We start from the raw sequence: 15,622 nt of genomic DNA, 5'->3' as shown, positions 1-15,622 counted from the left end.
AGGAAGCCTGAAGGAATTCTTCTGGGTCAACAAAAGCCTAGGGGAATTATCCATCTTGGTGATTGGGAGCTCTTGTGCCCTCAACCATCCAGGAGGAGGGGAGGGGGTTAGAGGTAATTCTACCATCCGGGTCACTGGGAGACTGAAGAAATTCAACCGTTTGAGTCACGGGGCGGGGGTGGGGAGGCGGTGGTGCGTGGGTGGCTGAGGGGCCTCAGACATCTGGGTTGTTCTGAACCTGAGGGACTTGTGCTATTCATTCAGGTTAGGAGGAGCCCAAGGAAATTCCTTATTCTGGGTCACCGAGAGCCTGAAGGAATTAAGCCATCCAGATCACTGAGACCTCAAGGTACTTCAAATATTCAGGTCACTGGGAGCCAAAGGTATTAGGCAATCTAGGTCACTGGGAGCCTGAGGGTACTGGCCACCCAGATAACCAGGTTCTGAGGAAATTTGGCCAATGGCATATCCAAGAGGCCCTGGGACCTCGACTCTCCAAGTCACTAGGAGCCCGCAGGACTTTGGCCATCTGCTCACGTGAAACCTCAGGGTCCTGGACCATGCTGGTCACCAGGAACCCAGAGAGAATTAGACAATCCCAGTCACTGAGAACCCTAGGGAAATAAGCCATCCAGGTCACAGGGAGCATGAAGGATATCTGCCATCCAGATCACAGGGAATTCAAGGAACTAGACAGTTCAGGTCAGTGGTAAGCCAGACGTGTTCAGAGATACGGGTCACTGGGACCATGAGGGAACTCGGAATGGGAAGTAACTGGGAGATTTGAGTAACTGTGAGCAGGAGGAATCTGAGTGAGCTCAGAGTTTTAAGTAAATCGGAGCCTCATGGAGGGCCAAGTATCACAGGGACAGGGGGAACTTGAGATCAGGACAACGTGGAATTTGGGGACGCTTGGAGATGGGATAAGAGATGCGGGTAATTTAGAGACTAAGATAACCAGGAGTTCTACAAAACACAGAGATCTGGGTAACTAAGTAGATGTGTTAATAATCTGAAAGTCAAGAAAACTCAGAGCTCAAGGGAATTCAGAGATTTAGGTAACTCAGATACTAGAATAACATTGAGACTCAAGGGAACTAAGAGAAATACGAGATAGCTCATAGGTCTGGGAAATTTGGAGCTCTAGGAAAACTTCAGAGCTCAACATAACTTGGAACTCCAGGGAACACAGAACTCTGGATAGCTAAGAACTCCAAAGAATTTGGAGATTAAGTGAACTAAGATATCAGGGTAACGAAGCTGGAGAGAAGTACAAGATGTTAGTAACTCAGAGCCTTGGGGAATTTAGAGATCCAGGGAACTTGTAGCTTGAGGGAACAGAGAGATCCAGGGAACTGGAGATCAGGGTAACTGGGAGATTGGAATAAGTCATAACTCAAGAGAACTCTAGGCCTGGGTAACCTGGAGTTCAGGGGAACTGGGAGACTAAGGGAACTCAAAGATCTAGGGAACTTGGAGCTCAAGAGAAGCTTTAGAGAACTCAGATCTGGTAACCCAGATATTCAGAAACTTGGAAATCCAGGTATCTCAGCAGACCTTGCCTCTCCAGGGAACTCAGCTCCTTTGGGCTGGCCAGGCATGTGAGTCCACTGACTTGTACTTATGGAGCTGATTGATCTAAGGTAGAGTAGGCTGACTCAAGCTGAATCCATTGACTATTCTTCTGGCTCCTGGAACTTTGAAGGTGGTGCATGAAGCTGAGAGAAACATCACCACCAAACCTCTGGGGCCTTTGCAGCAAGCTCTTAATAGGAATTGAAAGGCTTTGACTGCTAAGGTTCTGAGTAAGATTTTTCTGACACTTTCAAGTAGGCAAATTACAATAGCATCAGTTACAAATTATAAGTGTTCTGGCCTAAATTATCTATGATCAATGTGTAAGTAGATTAATAGGAAAGCAATCTAGCTAGATTTTTCAACAGTGTGCTTGGTGAGCATTCTGTAACTTGACTTATGTTTGATTACCTTTAGTTGTCTAATAGTTTCACACTGTCTTTTAAAAATTCTCCCAATTTTGTCTAAGTGGTATAGTGCCTGTCTAGCAAGTGCAAAACACTGAGTTCAAATCCCAGTACTGAACAAAATTCCTAGCCTTGCTCTCTTTCTTTAAAAAGTTGTATTCCTTCTCTAATCTTAGTTTGTTTATGGTTAATATTTTTACCAGGCTTTTAAATGGTGTTTACTATGTAGATATCTACCTATTTATTGTATTCCATTTATATTACGTTTAAGCATATTTCTTTTTTATTTTGTTATTTTTATTGTGAAAATGTTTAAGCATATTTCATGTGAAGAGCAAATACGTATTTTCAACTACATGTTGTGGATGACATTTTTCATTTCTTATGGAGCATTTCAAAAAGATAACCTTTTTCCTTTTGTTTTTGACACAGGGTCTCCATATATACCCTAGACTGGCTATGAAATTGGTGATCTTCCTGACTTAGTCTACCATCCAAAGTGCTGGAATTACCCTTGTATACCACCATGATGGGCTGATTTAATACTTTTTAATGTTCTTTTATGAAATAATTTGAAACTTTCAAAAATTGTACTGAGTACCTTCACTCAGATCTCCCTATTTTTAGTGATGTTCATAGCCATAAAAATCACCCAAACTGGGCTGGGAAGGTGGCTCAGTGGTAGAGCGCTTGCCTTGCATGCATGAGGCCCTGGGTTTGATTCCTCAGCACCACATAAGCAAAAAGAAAAAAGCCAGAAGTGGTGCTGTGGCTCAAGTGGTAGAGCGCTAGCCTTGAGCTGAAGAGCTGAGGGACAGCGGCCAGGCCCAGAGTTCAGGCCCCACAACTGGACCAAAAAAAAACAAAAACAAAAACAAAAACCAAAAAAATCACCCAAACTGAGACATTAACAGTATTCCAGCGTAAATAAATAATCTATGGACTTAGCTTGAATTTCATCATTTATCCTATTAATGCACCCTTCCCCCATTCCAGGGATCCTATTCAGGAGTCTGCATTGTATTTGGTCTTTCACATCTGTGACATTTTGGAAGAGTCCTGGTCAGGTACTTTTTAGAACATATCTGAGATTGGTTCATCTGATAATTACAACTAGATTTAGGTTATATATCCCTGGCAAGAATATCCATTTTATTGTCCTTCCACTCACCTCATTGGTGAGGGGAAGATTTACACCATAATGTTTTGTAGGTGGCCAAAGATATATCATACCTGAAACTAAACAGATCAAATACACAGTGACATTTACTCAGAGACTAGGGGAGCAAAGAACCACATAACAGGAAAAAACACACATATCACTTTCTGGAAGAAAGTAAGCAAACAGAGGTTGTGTGTATAGTCTTGGTTCCAAGAGAATGAAAGGACCTTTAATTCCTCGAGGATTGATTGACCTGATTATTACTGTGGACTGGTGGGAAACATGTTATAGTCAAAGACAAGTAGGAACTGTCTTGAAGTCCAGAGGATACTCTGAGCTATTGAGAGGTACTCTGACGGTCAGATCACTTTCATAAGAATATGATAAACAGGAAAACTGTTGGTTTGACTAGTCAAAGGCTTCTTAATTTCCTACAGAAGTCAAGGCAAGACTATTACGGGACTTTCCTTTTAGATCTCAAACCACATGAGTATAAAAGTGATGGTGTTCCTTTCTCCTTACATCATGCCAGAGATTACTATGATGTTTGCTTTGAATAATTTGTTCAAATGGTAGTTATGTCACTCCACTTTAATGTTGCTGTATTCTCCTTTGTTACTAAGCAAGAGGGTGAGGAAAACAATTCAACACTGAAAATATCTTGTTTTATTTCAGAATTTGGTCCACTGGTTTTAGAATCCACCTAAGAGGGATCTTTCCTAAAATCGATGTTGCCTAAGTGATTTTTTTTTCAGGGTCCTTGGTACTGCTTCAATGTTCTACATGTCTGTTTCTATGGGAGTACTGTGTTTTCTTTTCCTTTTACTAAGGTTCTGTAATATTTCAAATTAGGTATTGTGCTAACTCTAGCATTGCCATTTTTGTTTAAGATTGCTTTAGTTATTAGGTGTTTTGTGTTTCCATATGTGTTTCTGGTTTGTTTTTCTTAGTGACATTCTGTGAAGATAGTCATTGGGATTTTGACAGGAATTGCATTGACTATGTAGATCTTTTCTTCAGTATAGTGATTTTCACAGTTACTTCTGCTGTTTTATGGACATAAATGCCTTTCCATCTTCTAGTGTCTTCTTTATTTATTTATTTTTTTTGGGTCCGGTCATGGGGCCTGAACTCTGGGCCTGGGCGCTGTCCCTCAGCTCTTCAACTCAAGGCTAGCACTCTACCACTTGAGCCACAGCGCCACTTCCGGCTTTTTTCTTTTTGCTTATGTGGTGCTGAGGAATCGAACCCAGGGCCTCAGGCATGCAAGGCAAGTGCTCTACTACTGAGCCACCTTCCCAGCCCCTCTTTAATTACTTTTTAAGTGTTGTATAGTTTTCATTGTAGAGAACTTTCAACTCCTTACTTGGCGTTATTTCCTATGTATGCATGAGGCTACTGTGAATGGTACCTTTTTCCCAATTTGTTGATTTCTTTCTCAGTATGCTGCTTGGTTATTGGTGTGTTAAAAAGCTACTGAAAGCCTGGCACTGGTGATACACATCTATAATCTCAGCTACTCAGGAGGCTGAGATCTCAGAATTGCGGTTTGAAGCTAGCCCAGGCAGGAAAAGTCCGTAAAATGCATCTCCAATTAATTCCAAAAAAATATCCAGAAGTGGAGCTGTGGCTTATATGGAAGAGTGCTAGCCTTGAGCAAAAAAGTTCTGGAACAGCATCCAGGCCCTGAGTTCAAGCCCCAGGTCCAACCTAAAGAAAAGATACTGAATTTTTAGGATAAAGTAGTTACTCTAGTACATTGCTAAAGGTGTTTGTTCAATTAAAAGTGTTTTTCTTGTGGATACATATGGCTCATTATAGATTTGATCATATGAAAATGGGGGTACTTTCATATCTTCCTTTCATATTTTTATCTTTTTTTGTATATCCTGGGGCTTGAACTCTGGGCCTGGGCACTGTCCCTAAGCTTCTTTGCCTCAAGGCTAGTGCTCTACCACTTGAGCTACAGCACCACTTGTAGCTTTTTCTTAGTAGTTTATTGCAGATAGAACTCTCACAGACTTTTTTCCAGGCTAGTTTTGAACCACTATCCTCAGATCTCAGCCTCTTGAGAGGCTAGGATTACAGCCGTGAGCCTCCAGCACCCAGCTTTTTCTCCTTTCTTGTGTGTCTTTTGCTTGATGATAGAAGCCAAAATTTCAAAGTACTCTATTAGAGTGTTAAGAGTGAATCCCTTTACTTGTTCCTGATTTTAGAAGAAATATTTTCAGTTTTTACTTATGTAAAATATCATCTATAACTTTTTCATATGTTGAATCATGTCCATCTATGCCTAGTTTCTTTGGACTTTTATCACAAGTGTTGAATTTTATCAAAGGCTTTTTTTCTGAATCAATTTTTGATATAATGGTGTGATTTTTGCCCCTGATTCTATTTATTTGCTCTATTATTTGCATATGTTGTATCATTCTTGCCTCCTTGGGATTAAACCAACTTGATCATATGTATGATGCTCTTAATGTGTTAGTGAATTTGATTTGCAAGTATTTTACTGGAAATGTTTACAACTGTGTTCGTTAACAAAATTTGTTTATAATTTTCCTTCTTTGTCATATCCTTATCTGAAGCTTCATACAATCCATTTGGTATTATTCCTTCATTTTCTCTTCTGTGGAATAGCATGAGGAGAGTTGAAAGTCATTCTTTTTAAAGATGTGTTGGAAATAAACAATGAATCCATCCGGTCCCATGACCTTGGCTGAGAAACTTTTTAAAACTTATTTTTTATTGGGTATTTGCACAAAATTGTTTTAATTTCACAAGTCAGGTCATGAGAACAATGTATCTTTATCAATGTCATCCCTCATGTTGTTCTCCTGAGAGACTCTTTACTACTATTTTACTCTACTTGCTTTTTATAGATAGGTATGGGCTTTGAAGTTGGCTTTTCACTTGCAGAACTTGCTTGCTAAGCTAGTGATATACCATAGGAACCATAGCTGAGCTGTTTATTTTAGACATGGAGTCACACAGACTTTTCTGCCTGGGCTGACTTTGAACCTATAATCCTCTGATCTCAAACTTTTGAATAGCTGGCATCAAAGGCATAAACTACTAAATATATACATATATGAATATATTTCATTCAAGAGATAAGATCATTTATATTTAGGTGTATTAATGAGAAGTATTTGCTGATCTTGTGGTTTTCTTTTATATCTGGTTAGTTTGAGTATCAGCTATTCTTTCTCTCTTATTCCTCTTATTGGTTTAATTGTTTACGGAGTTGGGTAGATTTGATGTTTTTTTTTCCTTTTACTCTATTGAGCAGTTATTCTTCTCCCAAAATTTATTGTTTTCTGCCCTCTCACATTTGTGACAAAAAACTTTTTGATGTATAATAATTTTTTGCCTTTGGCAATGCCAGATTATTAGTTACAGATTATTTCAGTTAGTGTTTACTTTGGAAATAGTCCTCTATCAATTTAAAAGGATAATTTTGCTGATATAATAATCAGCATTGGCATTTATTTACATTCAGGGCTTAAAATATATCACATTCTTTCCTGTATTTTAGGATTTCTGCTGAGAGGTCTCATGTAATTCAGATGGTTTTACCTTTGCAAAATAATTGACACTTTTTTTTTTACAGCTTTCAATAGAAAAGTTGTTTTTTTTTTCCTGTAGATTTAATGTTTTTACTATAATGTGATGGGGAGAATGTCTTTCCTGGTCATCTTATATTTGTGTATACTTCCTATATTTACATATTCATATATTTACCTACATGTTGGAACTTTTCTGCTATAACTTTCTAGAATAATTTTTCTAGGCCTTCAGTGTGAATTCCAGTTCCTTTTTCTATACTAAGATTTCTTATATTTCATTTCTTGATCGTGTTTGAGTTTTAAAACTTCTTGTTATGCACTCTTCATTATTTCAGTTTTTCCTGTGTGAGCATAATATTTCTTTGAATGTTCTTCAGTCCTTAATATTATTTCTTTTGATTACTTTAGTCTATTAGTGATAGTTTCCATTGTGCTTTTTATTTGATTTATTCATTTTTTCATTTTTAACAATTGTCCATTTTTTTTCAAAATCTCCAAATCTTTGTGGAATTTTTCACCTATAACTAGAGTGGAATTCCTTACCTTGTTTATCTGTTTGCATGAGTTGTCCGTCTTGTCATTGATTATTATTTTTTGGTTGGTTGTGGGACTTGAACTCTGGACCAGGGTGCTGTCACTGAGCTCTTCAGCTCAAGGCAAGCACTCTATCACTTGACCACAACAGCACTTCCAGTTTTCTGCTGGTTAATTGGAAATAAGAGTCTTACGGACTTTCCTGCCTGGGCTGTCTTTGACCCGTGATCCTCAGATATCAGCCTTCTGAGTAGCTAGGATTACAGGTATGAGCCACGGGTACCCAGATTCATTGATTATTTTTAAAGGTTGAATTTGAATTATTTTGCATTTTGGCCCTTTCATTATTGAGGAGTTAGGAACTTTGAAAATATATTGCCTTTGAAAATATATTGCCTTTCTTTTTTAAGATTAATTTTATTTTCAGGGTGATATACAGTGGGGTTACATTTGCATAATGAGTACATTTCTTGTAAAACATTATTACCTCTCCCACATTTTTCTCCTATTTTCCTTCCCCCGCAATTTCCTCCTTCCCATGTTTTAAAGTTCATTTCTAACATAGTGTCTTCTGAATATTGCTGTTGCTTTGGTTCAACCTTTGTCCTTTGTCTCACCAATTTGTTGTTCCCTTTCCCTTTCCCAAATTAAATAAATGTATATACAAGACACAGAGCACCAAAATCAAATACAGTGACAATAGGAGATAAACCAAAGCAAAGGAAATAAATCAGAAGGAAAACAAAATAACTTCATACAGTTAAACAACAACAAAGAAAAACTCTGAATAGCTATGTACATACAACCATATAAGATGATGCTAATCAAATTGAACTCCTAGATATAATGCCTTTCTTTATCATATCTTTTATGTTTCTGGGTTGTATTTCATTTGAGATAGATATATTTTCCAATTTTGTTGAGCTGATTTCTTAGTAATCAGCCTTCTCTTGATAGCTGTAGACAATGAACTAGCACAACAGAAACAAATGTGTCAACGTTGTGGTGTATGCAGCCTGAGGGTCTTACCAGTCATAGGTCAGTTTTGGGTACTTAAGATGGCTGTGTTCTCTTTTGAGGTTTCACCTATTTACACATTTTGAATTGCTGCTCACTTCAACAAACTTTTCTGCTTATGAGCTAAGCAACTTCTTTCTTGTTCTGGAGTCCCCTATTTTGTATAACTTTGGCTGATAATTTTCTATTCTAGTAGTTTTCTCTGAGTGCACAGGAGAGTTCAGGCAGAAAACAGAACCTTGTCAGCTCTAGAGAGAATGATCTGCTTATTAATCTGCTTGTAAGCTACCACCCATACATGTTTTAAATTTCTCTTAAGAAAAAGCTATCTTTTCTCTCCCAACATTGATCTGTCCAATTTATTTATATAAAGTGAGATCATGAGTAATTGTAAGGAATTATAATTCATTTCTTCTTCAAATGTTCTGTCCACTGAAGCTTCTTACTGTTAGTTTTGTGATCTTTCAGAAAGACCCTATCCTTTACTTGCACACTTTGTTTCTGGTGCCATAAGTTGTTCAAATTTTTCCTGTGCTATAATCTTAACTTCTCAGGAGGTGAAGATCAGAGGTTTGTGGTTTGATATCACTTTGATTAAGAGTTGTGATAAGACTCATGTTTCCAAGAAACTACTTAGAAAACACCAGAAGTGGCACTATGGCTCAAGTGTTAGAGCACTATCCTTGAACAAAAAGCTCAGGCCTGTGTTCAAACCCAAGAACCAGCACACACACACACACACACACACACACACACACACACACACACACACACACACACACACACCCCTAAAACAGATTTATTAATTATATGGGCACAGTTCTTTTACTTTAGTCTTAGAGAATATGGTTAAAGTATTATTTCCCGAAGTTGCCTAGTATAAATATTTTCCTACTCACTGTATAAATATTTACTTGTATATAGTTAGCTTATTATTGTCATTTATCTTTGAATTTGAGCCTCTCTTCTCTCCCATATCCTCCACAGAGAACTACTTCAAGGACCCCCTACTATAAATTAACATTCAAAATTTGTGTGTGCTCAAGTTCCTTCTATTAAGTGGTAAATTACTCCACATTATGTTTAGAAATTCCCCTATACAGTAGATTCCTGGTACCTACATTTATATTATGTTACAGATACCACCATTGAGGAAAAAAACTGTAAATGTTTGGTATGCATAGATTTCACTACTGTACTGTAGATTATTATACTTTTCCTCAAATTCTAAATACCTTCTACTGAAGCCATGCTGAATTTCAACAAATTTAAAGGTTTATATAAATTAAGCACATAACATATTCATTTTGCTTAGGAGGATTGCCATGACTTTTTATCTTGCTTTGGAGACACAATTAGCTTTTTGAGATATATTTCAACCAAATTTGGGCAGGGAAAAATTCTAAGTTCACAAAAAAAATTAAACAAAACTGAAAAAAATGTGTGACTGGCAAAGTTTCTCTGAATCTGTTGAACTGTGCAGTGAATGCTCAGGAATTTAAGATTTTTGTTTAAGAAATTTGTATTCATTTTTGAAATTAATTATCTTTACCATAATTGGTCAAAACTGTCTATTCTGAATCATCTGTAGATATTCTTTTTTTGCTTTAATACTCCATTTTAACTTGAGGCTTTTCACTTCTTAGACAGATGTTATACTACTTCAACCTATGCCTTCAGCCCTGCTAGATTTAGTATTTTTTTTGTTTTGGTTTTTGTCAGTTGCAGTGCCTGAACTCTGGGCCTGGGCGTTGTCCCTCAGTTCTTCAGTTCAAGGCTAGCACTCTACCACTTTAACCACAGCGCCACTTCCAGCTTTATCTGCTTATGTGGTGCTGAGGAATCGAATCCAGGGCCTCAAGCATGCAAGGCAAGCACTCTGCCACTGAGCCACCTTCCCAGCCCCTAGATTTAGTATTTTTAGACAGTGTCTTGTGTTCTTCACTAGGCTTTCTCTAAGACTCCTATCTCTGCCTCCCATGTAGCCAGGATTAACACTGCACTACCAGTTTGTTGAAATGGAATCTAAATAATATTTTGCAAAGGTTACCCTAAGCCACAGTCTTCCCAATCCCTGACTCCAATTAGCTGGGATTATAGCTGTGAGCTACTATGCCTGATATTTAGATATTTTTCTAGTAAGTGACATATTGTAAATGCTATATAAATAGTTCTTACTCTGTATTGTTTAGGACAAATAACAACTTATACATGTTCAGTACACAATTTTGGCAAACAAGGTGCAATTATCTTCTCTTGAATATTAAGCTATTAAACAATCCATTGCATGTTTTGTTCTCTCTTTTTGGTTGTGGGCCTTGAACTCAGAACCTGGGAGCTGTCCCTGAGCTTTTTGCTCAAGGCTAGCATTCTACCATTTCAAGCTACAGCACCACTTCTGGTTTTTGAGTGGTTGGAGATAAGAGTCTTACAGGGACTTTTCTTCCTGGGTTGGCTTCAAGTAATCCTTAGATCCCAGCCTTCTAAGTAGCTAAGATGAGTTCTGGGTTCTCTCTCTCTCCCTCTCTCCCACTCTCCCTCCCTCTCTCTCTCTCTCTCTCTCTCTCTCTCTCTCTCTCTCTCTCTCTCTCTTTCTCTTTTTCTCCCTAAGATTTGTGCTCAAAGCTAGCACTTTACCACTTGAGCCACAACTTCACTTATGGCTTTTTGGTGATTAAATAAAAATAAGAGTTTCATGGGTTTTCTTGTCCAGGCTGGCATTGGACTACAATCTGGTAGTAGCTAGGATTATAAGCATAATCCAACAATGCCAGGTATTTTCCTTTTTTTGAGGAATACATTTTATTCACTCATTGAACAGTTACATGTCATAAAATACAATGAAAATACATACATTTTTGTATGAATGTCTAATTTCATTTCATTTATCTTGGGCATATACAGAAGTAGGATTGCACTGAGAATAGGTTACTATGTTTAACTTTTTAAGAAACCAAGAAAGTTAAACTTCACCATTTTGATTTGCTATCAATAGTGTATGTGGTTATTTCCTCTCATATTATTTGTTTGTTTATTTTCATAGAATCTTGTATTTTTGACACAAACACTCCACCATTTGATCCACATCTCAAATATTTTTGCCTTGAGTTACTTTTCAGATACTTTCATACATACTTTTCCCAAGATGACATCAGACACCTAATCTACCTCTGCCAACTAGATCAGTGAAATTATAAGAATGAACAGTCATGTCTGGCTTACTGTTTGGCTTAACCAGCCTTGAACCTTCATCCTCCTTCTCTGTGTCCCCTAAATACCTTGAACTGCACAAGTGAAGCACAATGCCTGAGTCTTCTCTTAAATTGTAAAATAAAAATTCATTTGGTAAAAGGTGGTACCATAATTTTAATTCTTATTTCCTTAATGCCTTGTAATACTGAGCATGTTTTTACTATTTGTTAGTCATTTCTATATCTTCATTGCAGCAAAGTTTAGTAATAGCATTTGCAAATTTTATTGATTTGATTTTTTCTTAATATTGTATAAGCTATTTTTATGTTCTAAATTCTAGTTCCTTATCAAATAACCAATATGCAAATATTTTTTATTAATTCTACAGTTAATGATTCTATTCAATTTCCACAGTTATGAGATAATTCATACTTTATTACTATAGAAATAGTTCTCTAAAGACAATTGTATAGTTTGCCATATATTTTTCTAGGGCCAATAATCATCTGTGGCTGTCTTCTCCAGATTTCTAAATGTTTCTCACCCTGATACAGGTGCATTGATATGGATCCAAAGGAGCCAGACACACTACTTGACCTTGCTATACAGACTGTGGTGAAAAATGAGTCTGTAGCATTACGTGCCATTGAAGAGATACCACAAGAACTTTTTATTCCATTGTTCAATGCTGCCTTCTCTGGTGGGCATAAGAACATATTGAAGGCAGTAGTAAGTACTTGGCCCTTTCCTTGTCTCCATATTGGGGCCTTGGACATGCCGGAGCCATATTGTGATGTCTTGGAAGCCATGCTTGATGGTCTTCAGTTCCCTCCTATCCACAACTCTTCTTCTCGGTATGAGTACATGTTAAGTCAGCAGAATATTATGCTGAGTCCTTGTGCATGTGAGAACTTACAAGTCACCATACATGATTAAAAAAAAGTTGAAGGTCTTTGTAAGCCTATGGGTACAACATTTGTGATTACCTTAAGGACATTAATGTCTTACAGATATGATATAGACTAGTGGTGACTGAAGATACAATTGATGGATGGATTTACATGATGGATATTATTACATAGAAAGGGGACATGAGCACTAACACTGGGAAAAGCTAAATGAGAATAGAGGGTAGGCAATTAACAGAGATTGTGTGATTTTATAGGAAAGATTTGTTGTCAATTGGTATTTGGAGGTATTTGTCTCTGCTTCTCATTACTGATTCTGCTGGTTTTCATTAAAGCCTACTACCTCTCATATGTTTCATCTCCTCCTTTTCCTACAGGGTTCCAAAACTGAGGATTCTAGATTTAAGGCAGAATGCAGACTGCATGACCACATGTTCTGGCATTTGGAACAAATTTCCTTTCTGTTACGAAGTCTGTGCTTACTCTGAGAAATCTATTGTGAAAATAGGAGATGCCAATTACCGTCTTGCAAATTCAGATCCTCAAACATCCAGACCACCCATGGAATTATTAGTTGACCTTTATCTTGATGGTACCTGGATGACAAGTGAATTTCTTTCTCTTATCTGTGATAAAGTTGAGCAGAGTTTGGGGTCTCTGCACCTCTGCTGTAGAGATTTGCAGATTGATAAGTCATTTGATTACAAAAAGACCCTGAAGCTCTTGGATAGGGCGTGCATTGATCACCTGGGAGTGGATGAAGCTTCCTTGTGTGAAGTCTGCATGATTATGCCTGGGATGGTCCACCTTAGCAGTCTTAATCTATATAAAATCAAATTCAGATCTTATAACAGGAAACCCTTTAAAACCTTTCTCTCCCATCTTAGCCGGATGAATGACCTCCAAGAGCTCAGCCTAGCTTACTTCTCCCTCAAAAACCATGTGCATAAAGTACTCAGGTAAGGGTTTGGAATGGTTTCCTGGGCTACCCAAGCACCCCATTAATTCAGGAGATATACCATTCTTGTAAGTTCCCTAGTTCCTTGTATCATATATTTCCTGTCCCTCACCATGGACATATCTAGGAAACTGTAACTGGCCAAGCCATGGAATGCATTTCTCATAGACAGAAGAAAGGCAAGACACATTATACTAATTCAGTCAGTCAAGGAGTGCAGACACCAATAGATTAAAAAAGATACTGTTAAAAAGATAGTCCTTCTCGGGCTGGGAAGGTGGCTCAGTGGTAGAGCGCTTGCCTTGCATGCTTGGGCCCTGGGTTCAATTCCTCAGCACCACATAAGCAGAAAGAAAAGCCGGAAGTGGCGCTGTGGCTCAAGTGGTAGAGTACTAGCCTTGAGCTGAAGAGCTGAGGGACAGCGCCCAAGCCCAGAGTTCAGGCCCCACGACTGGACCACCCCCCCCAAAAAAAGACAGTCCTTCTCCATCCCCATAGACAGGAAAGGGCTATTTTCAGTTGATGAAAGGTTCATTCTTATAGCACTGATTCGTAATCATGATATGACCATAAATAGTCATTACTGGCAGACCATTTTTATTCATGGGTTTTCCTGAGGCTTATACCCAAATGCAGAACATTTTTTTTCAGTATTAGAGAAAAGGAATCTTCTGTATCCTATTTTCACTGATATCTCACTATAAAATAACTGAAATAGACCCTAAATGGACAATGGTGTAAGTAATAGTTGTTTTTGTTTTCATTTAATATTCTCAGTATCCTATTGTTTACATTTAGAAGAATTTGAAGCAACTATGTATGTGAAAAATAACTATTTTAGGGTAGCAAATCTATTTACCACATTGTTAGTTGACATTTCAATGTGTTATCAAATAATTTATTGTGGAATTATAGGTACTTAAAATCTAGGACATCTTGTCTGGGGCAAATACTCATTATTTAAGAATAATTTTCTTTTTGACTCTTCAGAGTTCTGTCACCGGAGTTGGATTCCCTCAATCTTAATTTTTGTGACCTAACTAACAAAGACTTGATTTCCATGTCTCAGATCCTTCAGGAAAGGAACCTAAAGATGTTAAATCTTAGTCACAACCATATACCTTGGGAAAATACTCAACCATTAAGGCTTCTTCTGGAGAATCTATCTAGTAACCTGCAGCATCTAGAGCTGAACAGCTGCCTTATTACAGATGGAATTCTCTCCAGTATCATACCATCTCTAAGGTTTTGTACAAGCCTCCGAGTCCTTAGCTTTGCCTGTAATCCCATTACCATGCCGGAGCTCAGAAGGCTTTTGCAGAACATAACACCCTTGATGAAGCTGAAGTATGTGATCTATCCAATTCCTCTGCATTGCTATGATCAATGGCATTTTCGTGACAGTTTAGATGAAGAGAAGCTGGCTGAAGTGAAATCAGAAGTAAGGTCAATGCTCTGGGCAGCACAACGTACTGACATGAAGTGGAGCACTTCATATGAATAATTTTGACAGTAAAAAAGCTCATTGAACAATGATATGTGGCCTATGAAACACTCATTATTCTTGCCTAAAGTCCACATTCACCATATATAGAAAACTACTGTTCCAGAAAACTGGTGTTAGGTAAATTGGATGTAAAACTGTTGTCTATAAAAGAAAATGGAGGGCTTTGAAAAATCCAGTGAAGCTTTTGTGAACTATTCCCTACATCTGCCTTCTTGGTCCTGACCATTGTACGGAGAAAGTGATTTAGGCTGACCCACTCACAGCATACCTTGTCCTAGCCAACACTGACATACTCACTTCTGGGTAACTGACACTAGTCAAGATGACTGAAATTTTTCCTGGATGTTTTGATAGAGTGGTGGCTATTGAAGACATCTTTTCCACTTTATTCTAAACTCTTAATTTTAGCCTTAAGATAACTGAGAGAACACACCTGCTGTTAAAAGAGGAAAACTATGCCCATCTACCTGTGGATGTCTAAATCTGCATGCTGCCACATCCTTTCCTAGGTCAAAAGCAATGAGAATCAGACTTTATTTTAGTTCCTATATAACAACACCGATAAATTTTATGTAGCACAATTATGTGTCACATAACTTTTAAAAGATGGAAGAACAAAAAGTATAAAAATTATCTCAGTCATAGCTTTTACATTTGCAGTGTGTTGAAGTGAAAATGCATTGAATTGTTAAAATGAGAAAAAAATTAACAATTTATATTGCTTTCACATTAGCGTTGCATTATTCCTGGTATTTTGTGTTGACATTTCTTATTAAAGTTCACCTATTCTTTG

The 15,622-nt window shown here is 37.6% G+C and overlaps 1 protein-coding gene across 1 annotated transcript; it reads left to right on the top strand.

The window, feature by feature from the left end:
- Positions 1–647: 647 nt before the first annotated feature.
- LOC105999898 (melanoma antigen preferentially expressed in tumors-like) lies at positions 648–14,763 on the top strand (the record flags this gene model as incomplete). The annotated part of the gene is made up of 4 exons (XM_013035059.1): positions 648–709; positions 12,011–12,310; positions 12,742–13,323; positions 14,313–14,763. Coding segments are annotated over exons 1-4 (1,395 nt in total), but the record flags the coding sequence as incomplete, so codon positions are not given.
- Positions 14,764–15,622: the final 859 nt, after the last annotated feature.

This window comes from Dipodomys ordii, unplaced genomic scaffold (assembly GCF_000151885.1).
Source record: "Dipodomys ordii isolate 6190 unplaced genomic scaffold, Dord_2.0 Scaffold203, whole genome shotgun sequence".
In the NCBI taxonomy this organism is placed as follows: domain Eukaryota; kingdom Metazoa; phylum Chordata; class Mammalia; order Rodentia; family Heteromyidae; genus Dipodomys; species Dipodomys ordii.
The sequence above is the reverse complement of the archived record's forward strand: the minus strand, read 5'-3'. Positions and strand labels throughout refer to the sequence as shown.